At 40.8% G+C, this 15,221-nt stretch overlaps 1 protein-coding gene across 3 annotated transcripts in view; it reads left to right on the forward strand.

Moving 5' to 3' along the window:
- Nucleotides 1–15,221, forward strand: part of fnip1 (folliculin interacting protein 1) — a 41,731-nt gene that overhangs the window by 18,776 nt on the left and 7,734 nt on the right. For 2 of the 3 annotated variants that reach the window (XM_026181212.1, XM_026181213.1), the window contains exons 3-12: nt 1,799–1,936; nt 2,268–2,368; nt 2,673–2,747; nt 2,904–2,995; nt 3,976–4,059; nt 5,790–5,861; nt 6,972–7,107; nt 8,418–8,619; nt 8,993–9,078; nt 15,020–15,166. In XM_026181212.1, the coding sequence (XP_026036997.1) occupies nt 1,799–1,936; nt 2,268–2,368; nt 2,673–2,747; nt 2,904–2,995; nt 3,976–4,059; nt 5,790–5,861; nt 6,972–7,107; nt 8,418–8,619; nt 8,993–9,078; nt 15,020–15,166 (1,133 nt within the window). The remainder of the gene's footprint in view (nt 1–1,798; nt 1,937–2,267; nt 2,369–2,672; nt 2,748–2,903; nt 2,996–3,975; nt 4,060–5,789; nt 5,862–6,971; nt 7,108–8,417; nt 8,620–8,992; nt 9,079–15,019; nt 15,167–15,221) is intronic. The other variant, XM_026181214.1, reaches the window with a different exon arrangement.

The raw sequence follows: 15,221 nt of genomic DNA on the forward strand, positions 1-15,221 counted from the left end.
CCGTCCTTCTACTTCTTTGCCTGTTTTCCTTCTCTCCTTCTCTCATGCTGTTTTTCTCTCACAGCATCTCATATTCCCTCTGTGTTCTTCTCTTTTTCACTGTCAGCAACAGTGGTTTCAAGTGAGCCATTACCAGAGCCTAGTCACTAAAAAGAAACCTCACACACACCCTCTCCCTCCCCTTCCACCCTCCCTAATGCATTCCTCTTGAATAGTCTGCCAAGTTAAGAAGGCACATGACACAGGCTGATTGAGATCACATTGCTTTTAGCTAGCTGTTTATACAAGTACCTCTAGATTGGGTTTCTGTGGCTTTTGACCTATAGTTTAACTGTATTTATGTTTCTCAACTAAAAGCTTTACTTCTTATGATGATTTTTGATTGTAAGAAGTCAAGGGTCCAATTTGAAACTCTGTATAAAATGGATGAAGAACACTCTTGGATATGTACTCTCTTTATGCTTACGTTAATAGTGGTCTGTATAATTGATAAACACCCCACAATACAATCTTAATGACCTCGTCTCTATTTCCACATGTGCAATTTGTTGCTACATGAATGTCATTAAGAGCCAAATATGTTCAACCCTCCTGTCTTGTGATTTCAGCTCAGGGTTGTAGGTCATTTGCAGTAGATGCTTCATATTTATGCTGCTTTTGTTTTTTTGTTTGGTCTCTAATTACCGTATTTCCCGGACTACAAAGCGCACCTGAATATTAGCCGCACAAGCTAAAATCAGGGGAAAATCCTGTTTTGTACATACATTAGCCGCACCTGACCAAAAGCCGCAGGTGTTTCAATATTGACTTATTATATGTAAGAGAATATGCACAAAGCGAATTGTCAGGAAAGAGATGGCTGTTTGGAGACACACCCCTTTTATTAATATTTTGAAAATCAAGTTATGGGTACATATTTGCACATGTGCTGTGCTTCATAAATGAGTAACAAATGTAGTACATAACAGTAGCCTACAGCACACTAGAAAAATAGATTCAGACTACCTTTTAGGCTCAGGTGCAGCAACACGGCTTTAACAAGAAGAAAAGTCAGTCATTCACCACCATCTTCCTGCGCACTAAAACCACCAAAGTCCTCTTCTCCAGTGTCGGAAACGAACAGGCTCAGGATGGCTTCGTCATCCACTCTCAGCTTCTTTCCTTCGTTGTCACTTTCAAAACCAAAGATAATCCTCATTGTCATTGTCAGTGTCAGAGTCGAACACCCTCTGAAGGGCCGTGGCGGTGTCCTCCTCTTCATCATGCAGCAGTCCAGCCCTTCGAAATCCGTTGGTGATCGTGGATGTTTGCACACTTTTCCACGCTGTCAGAATCCACCGGTAGAGTTGAGCACAACTTGCTTTTCGCAAGTTTATCGCCGCTCGTCATCCACGACTCCCGCTGAACGCATAACGCTACTTTGAAGTTTGTTTTTCGCGCTACTTGTACGGCACTATGTTGCCTGGCGGATGGACATGTGACCAACATACCACTCTTGAACCCCGATCCTTCCGCCAGGCAACGTAGTGCCGTACAACAGCGGAACAAACAAAACAAATCGTCTTACGATATCACAAAAATCATGGACAATCTATAGAAAAGCCGCACCTGACTAAAAGCCGCAGGGTTCAAAGCTTGTGCAAAAAGTAGCGGCTTATAGCCCGACAATTACGGTAGTCACAAGGATGAAAAGTTGCAAAACAAAAATCAACAACTAATTGTAGAGGTAAATAAGTCTGCATTCTTGGCAGTTGGGTCTATAATATTCTATATTTTGATTTTTTTTTTTATCTTGCAGAGCGCCGAGTCCCAGGTGAAGATGTTTGGAAAATGCTGCCAGCTTCGTCCTACAGGAGGCAGCAGCAGTTCCCTGGACAGCTCCTCTTCCTGCACCTCGGAAACCAAGGAATCCAAGGAGCAAGGCCTCCGCTTCCAGGTAACGCAGGACTGAGATTGTTTAAATGAAGTACTCTTCTACAAAGACATATCCATAAACACACAAATGTAAACTGTGCTTGTATACTTTATGGTCCTTGGGGAGCACTCTTCAATTTAGTTTGAAGTTTGTTGCATGTTTCAGTCACAAGTTTTGATTTGCTGGTATCATTTGAGATCAAACTGCTGAAGTAAATTGTGTGCAATCTCCCCCGTTTATATTAAGTGCTAAATGAATAACTGCTATGATGCCTTAAGAATTTGCACAATGTGATTGTGTCGGTGTCTAATGCCTAGAGGTTACAATATCAAAATATTTCTTTCCTTTCCAGGGTTCAAGGTGTTCATCAGATGTGGTTATGCTGGGTGAAATGATGTTTGGCTCTGTGGCCATGAGCTACAAAGGCTCTACACTTAAAATCCACCAGATAAGGTAAAAAGAAAAGGAATGCATGAATGACTTTCTCCTCACTGCTGTTTCCTGAGTTTAAAAAAAAGCAAACATTAAATATTCTAGTTCTGAACAAAGGGACTTTTAGAAACTTGTTGAAACTATGGGATATCTGATCCTTACGTTTTCTGAGACCAAACAGTTTTAAGGTCAAGTGAAGGTGATAATAGGATCCAGGAAGAAAATAAGTTGTGAATTGATTAGGTAGAAGAAGAAACACACAACCATAAACATGAACAAAGCACATATACTAATGATCTTTGTTCCTGCACCATCATCATATCAGATCACCACCTCAGCTGATGCTGAGTAAAGTCTTCACTGCCAGGACCGGAGGCAGCGTGTACGGCAGCCTGAACACGTAAGCATTTGCAAGCTTATCAACACACGCTGTGACTCCTATGCAGAACTCTGTCATAAACCAAGATATGCCAGTATTCTCCAATCCACAATACAAGTGTTGTTGGCAACAATCCTTATAAATGTTCTGCTGGCTTTCTCTGTTCGTCCCACACAGGTTGCAGGACAGCCTGGAGTTCATTGGACAGGACAACAACACCCTAAAGCCTGATCAAAACACTGGGCCCAACAGTCTGCTAGGGAACATAGGTAACCATGGCAATCTAGTGCCGTGCCAAACCTTTTATTTTTGTGCCATGTGTGATCATTTCTCTTCCTCTGTACAAATTATGAGTAGATTACCAAGTCACTTTTTCTTTAATGTAATCATAGAGAGAAATTGCTCTATATCTTTATGTAATGTGTTTGTTTTTGTTCATTTTTTGGACTTGTTAAATATATACAAATGCATATTTAATTTTACCTTCATGGCATTTTGTTTGAAAGGCTCAACTCTGTAAAGTGTTGAATTTTGTTGCTTATTTATTTTATCGGAAGTTGAAGTTTTTCACCTTTAAGCTCCACCATTGCGGCCTCCCAGGGCGCTCTTTGCCAACAGCTTTTCTTTACAGCTACGTCTACCCTAAACTGGCGCAAGATTTCTCAGTTGGTAAACAGAATCGGCCATTCTATGAAACACTTAAGGCATTCTAGTATTTGTGCTCTCGTGCTTCACTGATCCTTATGATGACCGACTGTGCTACAGGTGGTGAAATTTGAGTGTTGGTTTTTGATGGTCAGTACATTGTCTGTGCAGCCAACTGATTTAGGCTTAGGCTGTGAAATGCTTCTGCTACAAAGATGAGCATAAAAGCCTGATTTTTAAAAAGCTCAAATGAAGAACTGTTGGCGAAGTTTCTAATTTGTGCAGATTCTCTGTCATCCTCACAGAAAAGACATCTAGTTACATACATCAAAGCTGAAAATCTAACCAATTACGAAACCTGCTTTAAAAAAAAAAAAAACGTATATGGTGCATTTTCTGTGAGCGATGCCACCTCTCTTGTCTGCCTGGTTGTTTATTTCATTTCAAACTAAAAATTTCCTGTAACTAATGAGACTTTCAAACAATAGGAGGCAGTGATATTTCCTCCTCCATTCACTAATCATGGTTCGTGTTTTTTGTCCTTTTTTTTTTTTCTTCCCTTCCTCCCTTTCTTCTTTTCCATGTTTTTGTTTGTGCTGCGCAGGATTTTCTCAGCTCTGCAGCCCTCGACGGGCCTTCTCTGAACAGGGCCCGCTACGCCTCATCAAGAGCGCTTCTTTCTTTTCAGGTTGGCGCTCAAAACTGACCATGATTGCTGTGTGTCAGTTGCATGCGTATCTGTAGACTGAAGTTTAAGTAACGGTGGTTGCATTGGATGCCTCTCAGCAACTGCATGCCTGGGTAGTGATTCTTGCATTAGCAGTGATAGTATTCGAGACATAGCTTGCAATGGCACTAAGCATCTGCAAATAACTTGGGTCAGATAGGACGTGCAAAAAATTTAAAGGCAAGTGGCACTGAGTAAATGAAAAGGCAGTTCTTTAAACGAGGATTGAGGTGTCTTGGAGCCATACTCAAAGACACCTCATGCCCTTAAGCTTCATCTCTGCTTCTTCACATAAACCACAAGGAAACTAGGAAACGGTGGAGGGAATGTGTATTCCTTCAGGCATTTGCAGCCTCACAAACAAGAACTTGACTCATTAGCCATAAAGCTGTCTCAAATCATGTATATACTTTATCTGACCCATGTCTGCAGGTGGATAACACACAGGAATGCATGAGGGTTCGCTGGTGTCGGTGGCTGTAGTATTAGTTATTTTTACAGTTTCATGTCCTCCTGTTTCTGTTATGTACTCACATACTTTTACTAACATGTTGTCTTTGACAGTGCCTGTCATACTTGGGCAATGCTTTTAGGCTTGATGTGCAGTGGGCTGTTTTTAAGTTCTTTTTTCCCCCTTTCAAAATCTTTTCTCATTTACGCCAATGAAATTGTAGCAACAGTCTCACTTCCTGGCTGTTGTGCAAAGTAAAATAGCCATAATGAAGAATTTTCTACCATCTGTGTCTATCACACACGCTTAATATGCAACTTGAAGCTGTTCCTCACAGAATAGGTCTTGTTTGGGGGCTTTGTTAATCTTTGATATGCTGCTGATTAAGTTTGGGACCAATCAGATACTTCCTTGATTGTATTGAAAGTTGTATAACCATCTAAATCAAATCTCCAAACATTACTGTATTTTACATTGCAATCAATACCTTTGCCACACTTCAGTAGTGGTTATCACTACCTCCATGTTTCCCATTTTCTTTCCGTCAGTATGTTGACATTAAGTGCAGACACACTCTGTGATATCTGTGTTACGGGGTTGTTGTAGAGGGAAGTCGGCGCTGCAGCAGATGATGTTGATAGTGACACCGAGTGAGCTGTTGAGTAACAGTCTATTACAACAGTAGTGCTTTTCACCTTATTTGTCTTCCTTGTGACACTTCCTGTTTTTGGAGTTGGAAAACAAAGGTTGCTAACTAATGACATGAGAATCAATCGGGAGCGCCCACTCCCCAGCAGAGAGTAGTTCAGCACCTGCTGGAGGTTAAAGCCTTTTTTATGGAGTTCTGAGTACTGCTCCGTTGGCTATTTTAAGATATTTCAACCCCATCTCTGCTGTATTGGCTCATTGCACTCATTATTTTGATTCTAATCAAGAAAAACAACTCTTCTGCTTTGTGGTTGCTAGTCCAAGAGTTAATGTTACACATCTAAAAGCATTAGCATCTTGTGTATTATAATGCAACATTGTAAATCTCTAACATAGTGGCGATAACAGCATCTTCAACATGTTTGGTGCTCCAGTTCGTTAATAACATTTTTCTTGTTCACACAGGTCATTATTTTATTTTTTATTTTTTTGTTTATTATCCTCCCTTATTTCTATTTTCTGCCCTACTTTCTCTTCACCCACTCTCACCCTTAACTTTTCCCTTTCTCTCTCTTTCCTGTTTTTCCTCCAGGCCACAGTCACCCTATGGACATGCCTGGCCGAGGGCTGTACGACGAGAGGGACAGTGGCATCGCCAGGTCTGGTACGTTAATGAGACTAGGCACCAAAGCCTGGATTGACCTACACTCACACCACTTTCAGTCCCACAGCTGAGTTTTGAATTACGCCTACATTTAATCTGATCAAGACTAAAGAGGTCAAGGAACAGAGAACATTGAGAGTATGTCAGGAAGATACTGGGTCATTACACTCTACATAAAACCACACAGAAAGAAATAAAAGCATGGTGGAAGATGGTGTTGAGGTGAATACATAGCTTCTGAAGTCTGGAAAAGTTTGTCCTGTGGAAACTGACCCCTGTCTCCCAGGCTCTCCTTTAGCCCCACCCCTTCAAACATCACCACGTCCTATTGGAATGACTGGTACGAGGAGAATTGTACATTCAGCACGAGACCCATGTTTAAGCAGAGAGTTAAATATATCGTCGCTCGATACTAGCTTTTCTAATTTAAGAACTCTGCGTCTTTTTTTGACTTTCTCCACCTCTGTACTGTGGTTAGGCTGGAGAGGGTTTTTTGCTGCTGCAACACTCTTATCAGTTTTCTCCTTACAAGATGTACACATTCATTCAGTTATCTCTCTTTATCTCTTAAAACAAACACACAATATCACACACCAACTAAATGGTTCATGTGACCAGTGATCAGTGCGTCCTGTCAGGGCTGTAAATAACCCTGTGATCAAGGCCTGTAGAGAGAGAGAGAGTGTGTGTGTGTGTGTGTGTGTGTGTGTGTGTCAGTGTCATTATCATGCCAAGCTTGGTGTAAAGCCAGTTTGTCAAACAACTGCAGCATGTGACTATGAGCAAGCTTGCTGACATTAGCGCTCATATCAAAGGTATTCAGTAATTACAGTCTGCGTTTGTGGAAACCAAGAAAAAAGATTGAATGTTTGAGGATTCATTTGTTTGTTTTCGGTGTACCAGTTTTCTTTTCTTTTTTTTTTCTCTCCTTCTCTCTTAGATTGAGAGCACTGTTTTCAAGTCTGTCTGGCTGTGTTTTTGTGTATGATGTCTCATTGAAACTGAGTACTCTACACACTTGTTGTCTGACTAATTTGTGCCTTTTTTACTCTTCTGTCTCAACCATTCCCTCTGTCTGTTCCCTACTCCTTTCCTTATCTTTCATTGTAGCTTCCTTGAGCAGCCTGTTGATCACTCCCTTCCCATCCCCGAGCTCGTCCTTGACCAGCAGCTGTGCATCCAGTTACCAGCGCCGATGGCTCCGCAGTCAAACAACCAGCCTAGAAAACGGCGTCTTCCCCCGATGGTGAGATGCATGCAGACATACATCTGTTTAAAAAAACAAAACAAAAACAAAACAAATATTAATTAAAATAAATATTCCAGTCAATAAAAACTGTGTAAATGAGGAAAGACACAACAGAAAATAAAGCAGGGCAGTTTTGCAGTAGAAAAACAAACATAAACCATTTGCCAGACATGCAAGCAAGTACACAAAAACATTAGGGTATCAGCTGATGACTTCTCCATATTTAAAAAATTGAGACTTCATTTGATTTCACTTCAACATTTGTAAAGTTATAAAACACTTAAAGGAAATGAAAATGTCCATCACAGAGTTTAAGGCTCAAAATTATGTTTCTGACCAACTTGGATATAATTACATTCATTACCACAGAAAATTCTAGCGATTATAAAAACAAACAAAAGAAACAAACTTAAAAGCTAGAAGGAAAAAAAGATGATCAGAAATGGTTTCTGAATTAATTATTTACTAGTAAATCATTTGTTTTGTTGATTTGCCAGCTGATTGATATGGTTTCACTCTAATCCAGATACACAAGTCAGCTTTCCCAGAAGTCACACTCAGAGTCTCTCCTCCCAATCACAAGCGCCCAGTGGTCTTTCACCCCTATTCAGGGCCCCTGTCTGGCTTTTGTAAAGTTTATCCTACTAGGACTTCCTCCGAATCCAGCAGGCAGCTGGGAAAAACGCGCACACACTGCTGCTGTTAGTAACAACACTGTGACTAGACGGGATGCAGTATTGGTCTGCTGCAATCAAAGTAGCTGTCAGCCTCTGGTTGTGCTCTGGTTCACCCGGACCACCAAGTCTCTTTGTGTTTTCCAAGTTTTTTTCCTCCTTTTTGGTGGCAGTATATAGAATTACCTATACTGTACTAATGATGCATAAGAGTATATAGTTAAAACACTTTGCTCCAGCACTACCTTTGTACAGACACAGGGTTGTAAATAATCAGTAAAACTTGGGGCACCTGTAGGGATTGTTAACATTAACCTTTCAGTTAATCTGAACTGAATAATCTCTAACCTCCTAAACACTCTGATTTTAGTTGCTGCAGATAATTTACTCACTCTGAAGTCATTAAATATTACAAAATATAAGTAAATATAAAGAAATGTTGATGGGTTGGGGTTTGTTTTTGTTTTGTTTTTTGGGGGGGGGGGGGTTTGCCAGTAATGAATGAATGTTTTATGCAAGGTGAGATGTAACAAATTTAGCTGGATTTGGATTCACAAGGCGAAGTGTTATATACACATTTCCTCCTCTAGCCTTACTGTAAAGTTGACTCCATGCGAATCCTATCCTCCTTAGGTCGGTGGAGGAGAGCTTCAACATGTCGGATGAAAGCGGCGGTCCAAGTCTGGGTGTGATTCGGAAGAAGAAGATAGCCATAGGTGTCATCTTCACGCTGTCCCCCAATGCTGAGGAAAACAGCCGCTTCCAAGATTTCTTCTTCTCTCACTTTCCACTCTTTGAAAGCCACATGAACAAACTAAAGAGTGCAATTGAGCAGGTAAGTTAAAGGGATGGAATTTCATTTGAGGCCAACTTTTTATTGCAGTTTTAAGTTCCTATCCACCTCCCTGAATGATGATGTAGAGATAAGTTTTCCTGCAAAATCTAATGCATTAACAATGACATGAATGGAACAAAACATACAAACCAGCACTGTTTGCTGCTGTAATGAGCAGAGCTGCTGTCAGATTGACCGGTCAATAGTCATGCCTTTTTATATCTGCGGTTCTGTTTACTGGTGTCTGTTGTTGGCACTGTAAGAGCTCTGGTAGATTTCCAGTGTTAGCCAGTCTTCTCCTTTACAAGTTCTTTAGTTTGACAGCTTTGTTGCCAAATATCTAAAAGTGCATGCGTGTTGTGTCGCTCTCAAGGCCATGAAGATGAGTCGGCGGTCAGCTGATGCCAGCCAGAGGGCTCTGGCTTACAGCCGAATGGTGGAGGGACTCAACGAATTCAGGTTGGACAACATATTCTATTTACTCACTTAAATATATAAGTGATCTTACAGAGTGTAGTTTCTCTCACTTTTTTAATTACAAGCTTTTGTTTTGAACACTTCTTAAAACAAAGCTGGGTTTTTTTTAGGAAGTGTTTATCCATGCAATAAGGGATGTTACATAACAGGGCAGAACTTAAGCATAAACCCTAGTAATAACTTTGAGTGACAAAAACAATGTATACAAGTGCTCATAGCTTTCTTAAAACAAAATGGTTGCATTGACACTGTAGGCTCTTTCTGTTAACCAAAGTCAGCTGTTTAATCAGTTTCAGTCATTTAATATACATTAATATACAATGTATTTGGGAAACTGATGCTTTTTTTCAACTTCTACTAGAGCTGGGCGATAGAACGATAACGATATGTATCGCGATATAACTTTTACTCGATAGAGAAATTAAGCTATCGCGATAGACCTCGCCGCTCTTGTCCTCTTTAAAAAAAAAAAAAAAAAAAAAAAAAAAACGTCAGCCGACCCAAATTCAGTAGCGCAGAGCTGAACCAATCACAGCCGCAGCGTCACGTCGCGTGACTTGCTACGTACAGCACAAGTGCCAAGCCGCACGTGTGTTTGTTTGGGAAGCAGCCAGCGGGTAATGGAGGAAATGAGTGTGCCGACTAGAAAAATCAACCGAGCGTGACCGAAGAGAAAACCGATGATGGTTCCAATGCCGGAGAGATTGTCGAACGGAAGAGCCATAGAAATTCCGTAGTTTGAAGGTATTTCGGCTATTTCAAGTCTGACAAAAAACAGAGTAGCGTGCACTGTAAATTGTGCCGAAAGCAAGTCTGGAAATACAATAAACTGGTGCATGCGTCACACTGTGCGCCGCGTTATTGTTTCGGTGAAATGAATTTCTACAATACTGTTACTGTTAATTCTACTCTCTGCAGTGTTTAAATGCTTACATATACACACAGTTACTGTCCCTCCACACATACGACTCGGTTCTGCTTCTATGCCGCAGCTTTGTTTACTTTTTCCCACCGAGGCTTCTAGACTTCTGATTGGCCAACATTTCTGCACGGTTAGGAATCTAGCGCCACCTGCTGCTTTGGCATGTTCATAGCAGCGTTTTCCTTCATTTCTGCCTTTACGTGTGAACGGGATTATTTTTTAAAACGAAAAGGGAAAATCTCCGTTTTCAAAAATACCCGTGTACGTGTGGACATAGCCTCAGTCTCTGACTGGAAGCGCTAATTCATCATTCGGCTTTTGTCAGACTAAAGTAACTGTTAAAACTGTTTGAAAAGCTCAGCTATACAACAAGGAGAGATTGAGAATTTCCTTTTAGTTCTCAGTTTATTTGATATTGACAAAAGTTAGTCAGTTTTGTCTGTTCTTCTGTAAAACAAACTAAGATTTATTTTTAGAATTAATATTTTGTTTCTAAGTGGAATTGACAATTTAGTCTGTTTCATTTGTTCTATTTTGAAACTTAAACGCTTTAGCGGCTGCCTTTTGTGTAGTTTGCAATATTTGCCTTTATTTATCTGAAAAAGTCTCATGTTCCTTAAGTACATCTACCCTGTTGAACTTATTATGGGAAATAAATATTTAAAAACAAGCTGCTGATTATTTCACATTTTACTTGTGAGCAACGGCACATTTAAATCTTACAAATATAGTTATTTGGCTTATATCGTGATAGATATCGTTATCGCCTGAAATGAAAAAAACATATCGTGATATGAAAAAATCTCATATCGCCCAGCTCTAACTTCTACAAAATAAAACTGGATGCAAAAGGATGCTCTGAATCTTGCATCCATCTACACATCATGGGACTTGGCCCATCTTATTTAAACATATTTAAATCATTTTATTTTGGAGGCTGCAAACTGCAGAGCCACTGACCCAGCTCCACTTCGAGGTTCAGCCCTACATGAATACTGACAGAGGAGATCTGGACTTGGTCAAACTTACTGGCATTGAGCACCACTTATTTTGTTTTCTGTTATTGAGGCCATGTAGGCATGATAGGCTGCAGGAAAGTAGCTGTGAAGGAATGGAAAAAGAGGGGTAATATATTCCTCTGTTTAGGAGACAAGGAACTGCTGCGTTGATGAAGGAAGGTACTCTATAAAAGAGGCAGTCATTGTTATATATTCTGCAGAGACTCAACATTTACAAGGAATCAGATGACACAGATTTATATCAAAATAGTTTATCAGACTTTTTTTTTTTTTTTTTTATCCAAAGCTGCTGTTGGCAAAGTCACGATGCTTTTGCAAAGTGGGTCACCAAGTACTGGTATCCATTTTTATGCTGGTGCCGACATTTGGTCAGCTTTAATTACCTGAGAAGTATTTTATATGCATCTTTCATTCCAAGCTTGGTTTGTTAAGCTAGTGGGTTACTAGGGTCCTCTTTCAACATCAAGCAGGCAGAGAATGTGAGTGTGAGACCTGGGGTTTACCAGCTAGGGTGGCTTGCGTTGAAAATACATGTGACATTTAATATTTACTGGCTGCAACAGCGAGTGTCATAGTTTTACCTTGTGAGTCTTTGTTTATGCAATCTCCTTGGAAAAAAAAAAGTTCTGGGAGCAACAAATGTAGCGGGAAATGGGTTAAAGGTCATTTGTAAACTGAAATCTGCATTTATTTGCATATAAATGCACATTTGCTGTTTTGGCCTTGACCAAATCAAAGTTGTTACTTTGTTACTGCAGCGCACACAGGAGGCCTTTGCTTTGGTGCTTTGACTAATTTTAGGCAGGCTTATTTGATCACGGTTTTAGAAGCTACATCTCAAATTATGCATCACTGCATACTTTGTTGAGAATTATTTCTTTAGACCTTTTAGAAACATCGGTTCCAAGAAGGATTCTGTCTTTATTTGTGATGACATGAGTTATGAAATCATAAATTTGTGATGATTGGCCTGTAGGATTGTTCGGTATGTCTGTCTGTGTGTGGGTGAGACATGCTTGCCATTATTGTGTGACTCGTAAAATGTTCGACTTATATAATGTGCGTGCGTGTGCCCACCTGCTTGTCTCTGCCACCACTTTCACTCTCCACATACACACTGGCACGCAGTTCCCTGTTTGACGTCCCACTCATTGCTGCAGTCACACGCCTGCTGACAGCCGGCCTCAGCAACCCAAGTCTCCTGAGTGTCAGCCCTATCTATCTCAGACAACTGGTCATGAGCACCAGAATAGTAAATAATATGCAAGTGCCAGGAGGAGGAATGCTGATCCCCTGGACTCACTAAATAGCTGCAAAACCACCTTCAGATATAGACTAAATATAACAGTAGTCACTTTTGCCATTAAGTGGTTTTGACTTAATGGAACATTGCAAGACGTAACTGGACGAAATGCCTTTCTGTGACGCTGACGTGGCTTCAGCATAGCTGGAGGGTGGGCACGCGCACACAACCTGCATGTTGGCAAAGATAAGGTTAGTAGAAGCATCTGGACATAAATGTCACAGCAGACTATATTGGGGTTATGCCAGAATTTGCGGGTTAAGTTCGAACAGGATTTCTGTGCAAAGCAAAACACCTAACACACCGGAGTCTTAATTCTCATTCGGGCACACATACAGTGAAGTTGGGAAGGTTTTTTTTAGACACTGAAATTGAGTGTCAAACATAAAGCCGTATGTCCCTGAAACTTTCTAAACAAAAAATACATAAATAAGTAAGAAGTCCCTTGAAGCACTTGGGTAAAACTCCCCCAGAAACTGAAATTTAAAGTCGGTAGGTTGGTTCCATAGATGATATTGACAAAGTGAGCTGACATGACAGTAAAAGGGCAATCAGTGCTCTTAAAGTCTACCCTGCCTCCATTCTAGTTTAGCCTTAAGCATCTGAATAATGGTGGCAAAGAGTTTTCCCTGTTTGTATAAAGGTTACTCCCACAACCAAAAATCTTATTATTGGATTTATAACATGTTAGTCTCTATAAACAGCTTAACTAACAGTATTTATGATGCCTCTTAAAGTCAACTTATGAAACCAACTTAATGAGGGCAAATGCTTGGACTGTCATTCACCATAGTGAGGTAATTTATATCTGGGTCCTCAGCCCGACACAACAGTTTAATTCCACATCACAGCCGTGCACTTTTAATGTTCACCTAAACAGCTGATGCGTGGAGGCTGAAGCTAGATTTCCCCACTCATCTAGTGCCGGCTTGGCCTCAGACCTCTTTCCAGTGGCAGGCTTTCAGTAATGTACACCAGACACCGGGAACAAGTGGGGCTTAGGAGAGGCCGCAGGAAAAAGTCAACCCGTTTATAATACAGGAGTGAATAAAGTATTATTAGTTCATTTGATGCCACAGTCAAATGATGGATGATCTTTGCTGCCCTGCAAACAAGAAGACATAATGAGATCTGGAGATGTGTGTCTGATTTATTCCAAGTTCATTCTGCTTCACTGATTGATCGTTGATCTTCTTGCTATTATCACACATTTTATCTGTCAGACTGTTACCTAACGCTGTGATGTTCTAGTTTAGCACGATTTGTTTCTGCACTAGTACACTGATAAAGACTCGTTATGTTGGTTCAGTTAGTGACAAAACAAGACTGCCAGCAGTTAAAATGAAATCTATAACACTAAAGGGTCATCTAAAGCAACACTTAGCTCTTTTTGTTTTGTTTATAACAACTAAATATTTGGCATCTTTCTATTTTAACATTAGGAACTCTTGAAACTTAGTTTTGTAGACATGGATTAAGCTGGGAGGTCTTCACTGAGTTTTTCTTTTAGTTGAGGATTAGTCAAAATCCACATGTAAGAAAGTGGCTGTTTGTCACTCTGAGCTTGGGTTTAGGGATGGATTTATTAAAAATCTTACTTAAAAATAGATCTGAGTGGCAGTGCGGTTAAATTCACCTAGAAACAGTGAGGCGCTAAGTTGTTTTCTTTGGAAAATTACGCAATCCTAAAATAGCTTGATCACCAGAATACTTGACCTGAAGTGAATGTCACTTCCACTGTGTGACACCTGTGTTTTCTTACAGCCTGCGTCACTCCTGTCACCGGGTTCATGATAGGTCAGAGAGGTTGTGAGTTTACTGCAGAATTAACCGTGTTTACAGCTGTCCCGAAGCTTCCAGTAAGACTAAACCAAGAAATCAGGGCGGGGTTTTATTGCTTATCAGTAGAACCTACAACCCTTGTGACAGATCAGCCGAGCTGATGGCAGATGGTTAAATCCATTTCAGTTTCCTTGACTATGCTGCTGTTTTAGCTGAAGATTGCAATTGTATTATAGATTCAGGTAATTTGTTTGCAGCAGAACTAAAGTAAGCAGAAAACTTTCTACAGAGCACCTCATCACCTGATAGAAACTGACAGCACTTTTTGTTTTCTTATCTACTGAAAACTGCTCTTTTAATATGGGGGGAAATGGATTTGCTATTTCAAACCCTAAAGCAATGATCTGCAGTCCATATTTTAACCATGACTAAAAATTCCTGATTTTCCACATTCCTACGTCTGCAGAGATTCCCTTCTGCCTCTGTGTCAAAGCTTGGCCTCTGGCCGAGACATGCTCACCAATTCACCCCACGCTCCATGGAAACTCCTGTCCTTCTCAATGGACAAATGCCCCAGCCGAGCCACATACAGATGCATATACACCCACACACTGTACAGACCAAGAGACAAAGTTGGGTGTGTGTGAGGAGGAGAGAGAGGGTGCACGCAAGGTCGTCAGACTGTTACAAACACAGATACAGCAAGGGTCTCCTATGGCCTCAGTGTAGACAGCGAAGCTCTGTGAACTGAGATCTCTTTTGTTTACCCCAAGAGACAATAACGTCCCTGTTTTCTCTCTGTCTGTTTTCTCTCTTTCTCCTTGTTCCCTTTCATTTGGACTGTCCATGGCCTCCCCCTCTTTCATCGCTCCCTCCCTCGCTGTACCTCATCTCCAGGATGACCATCTGTGACCTCTACACCATGCCCCGAGTGGCCGAACCCGTCTGGTTGACTATGATGTCTGGAGCATCAGAGAAGAACCAGCTCTGCGGTCAATTCATGAGGGAGCTTTCTCTGCTGATGGAGCAGGCCTCCAAGAACCAGTTGAGTGTCTCCCTATTCTTCCACCTACTTCACTATTAGTCAAGGAATTTCTAT

Source organism: Astatotilapia calliptera, chromosome 10 (genome assembly GCF_900246225.1).
Source record: "Astatotilapia calliptera chromosome 10, fAstCal1.2, whole genome shotgun sequence".
NCBI classification, from domain to species: domain Eukaryota; kingdom Metazoa; phylum Chordata; class Actinopteri; order Cichliformes; family Cichlidae; genus Astatotilapia; species Astatotilapia calliptera.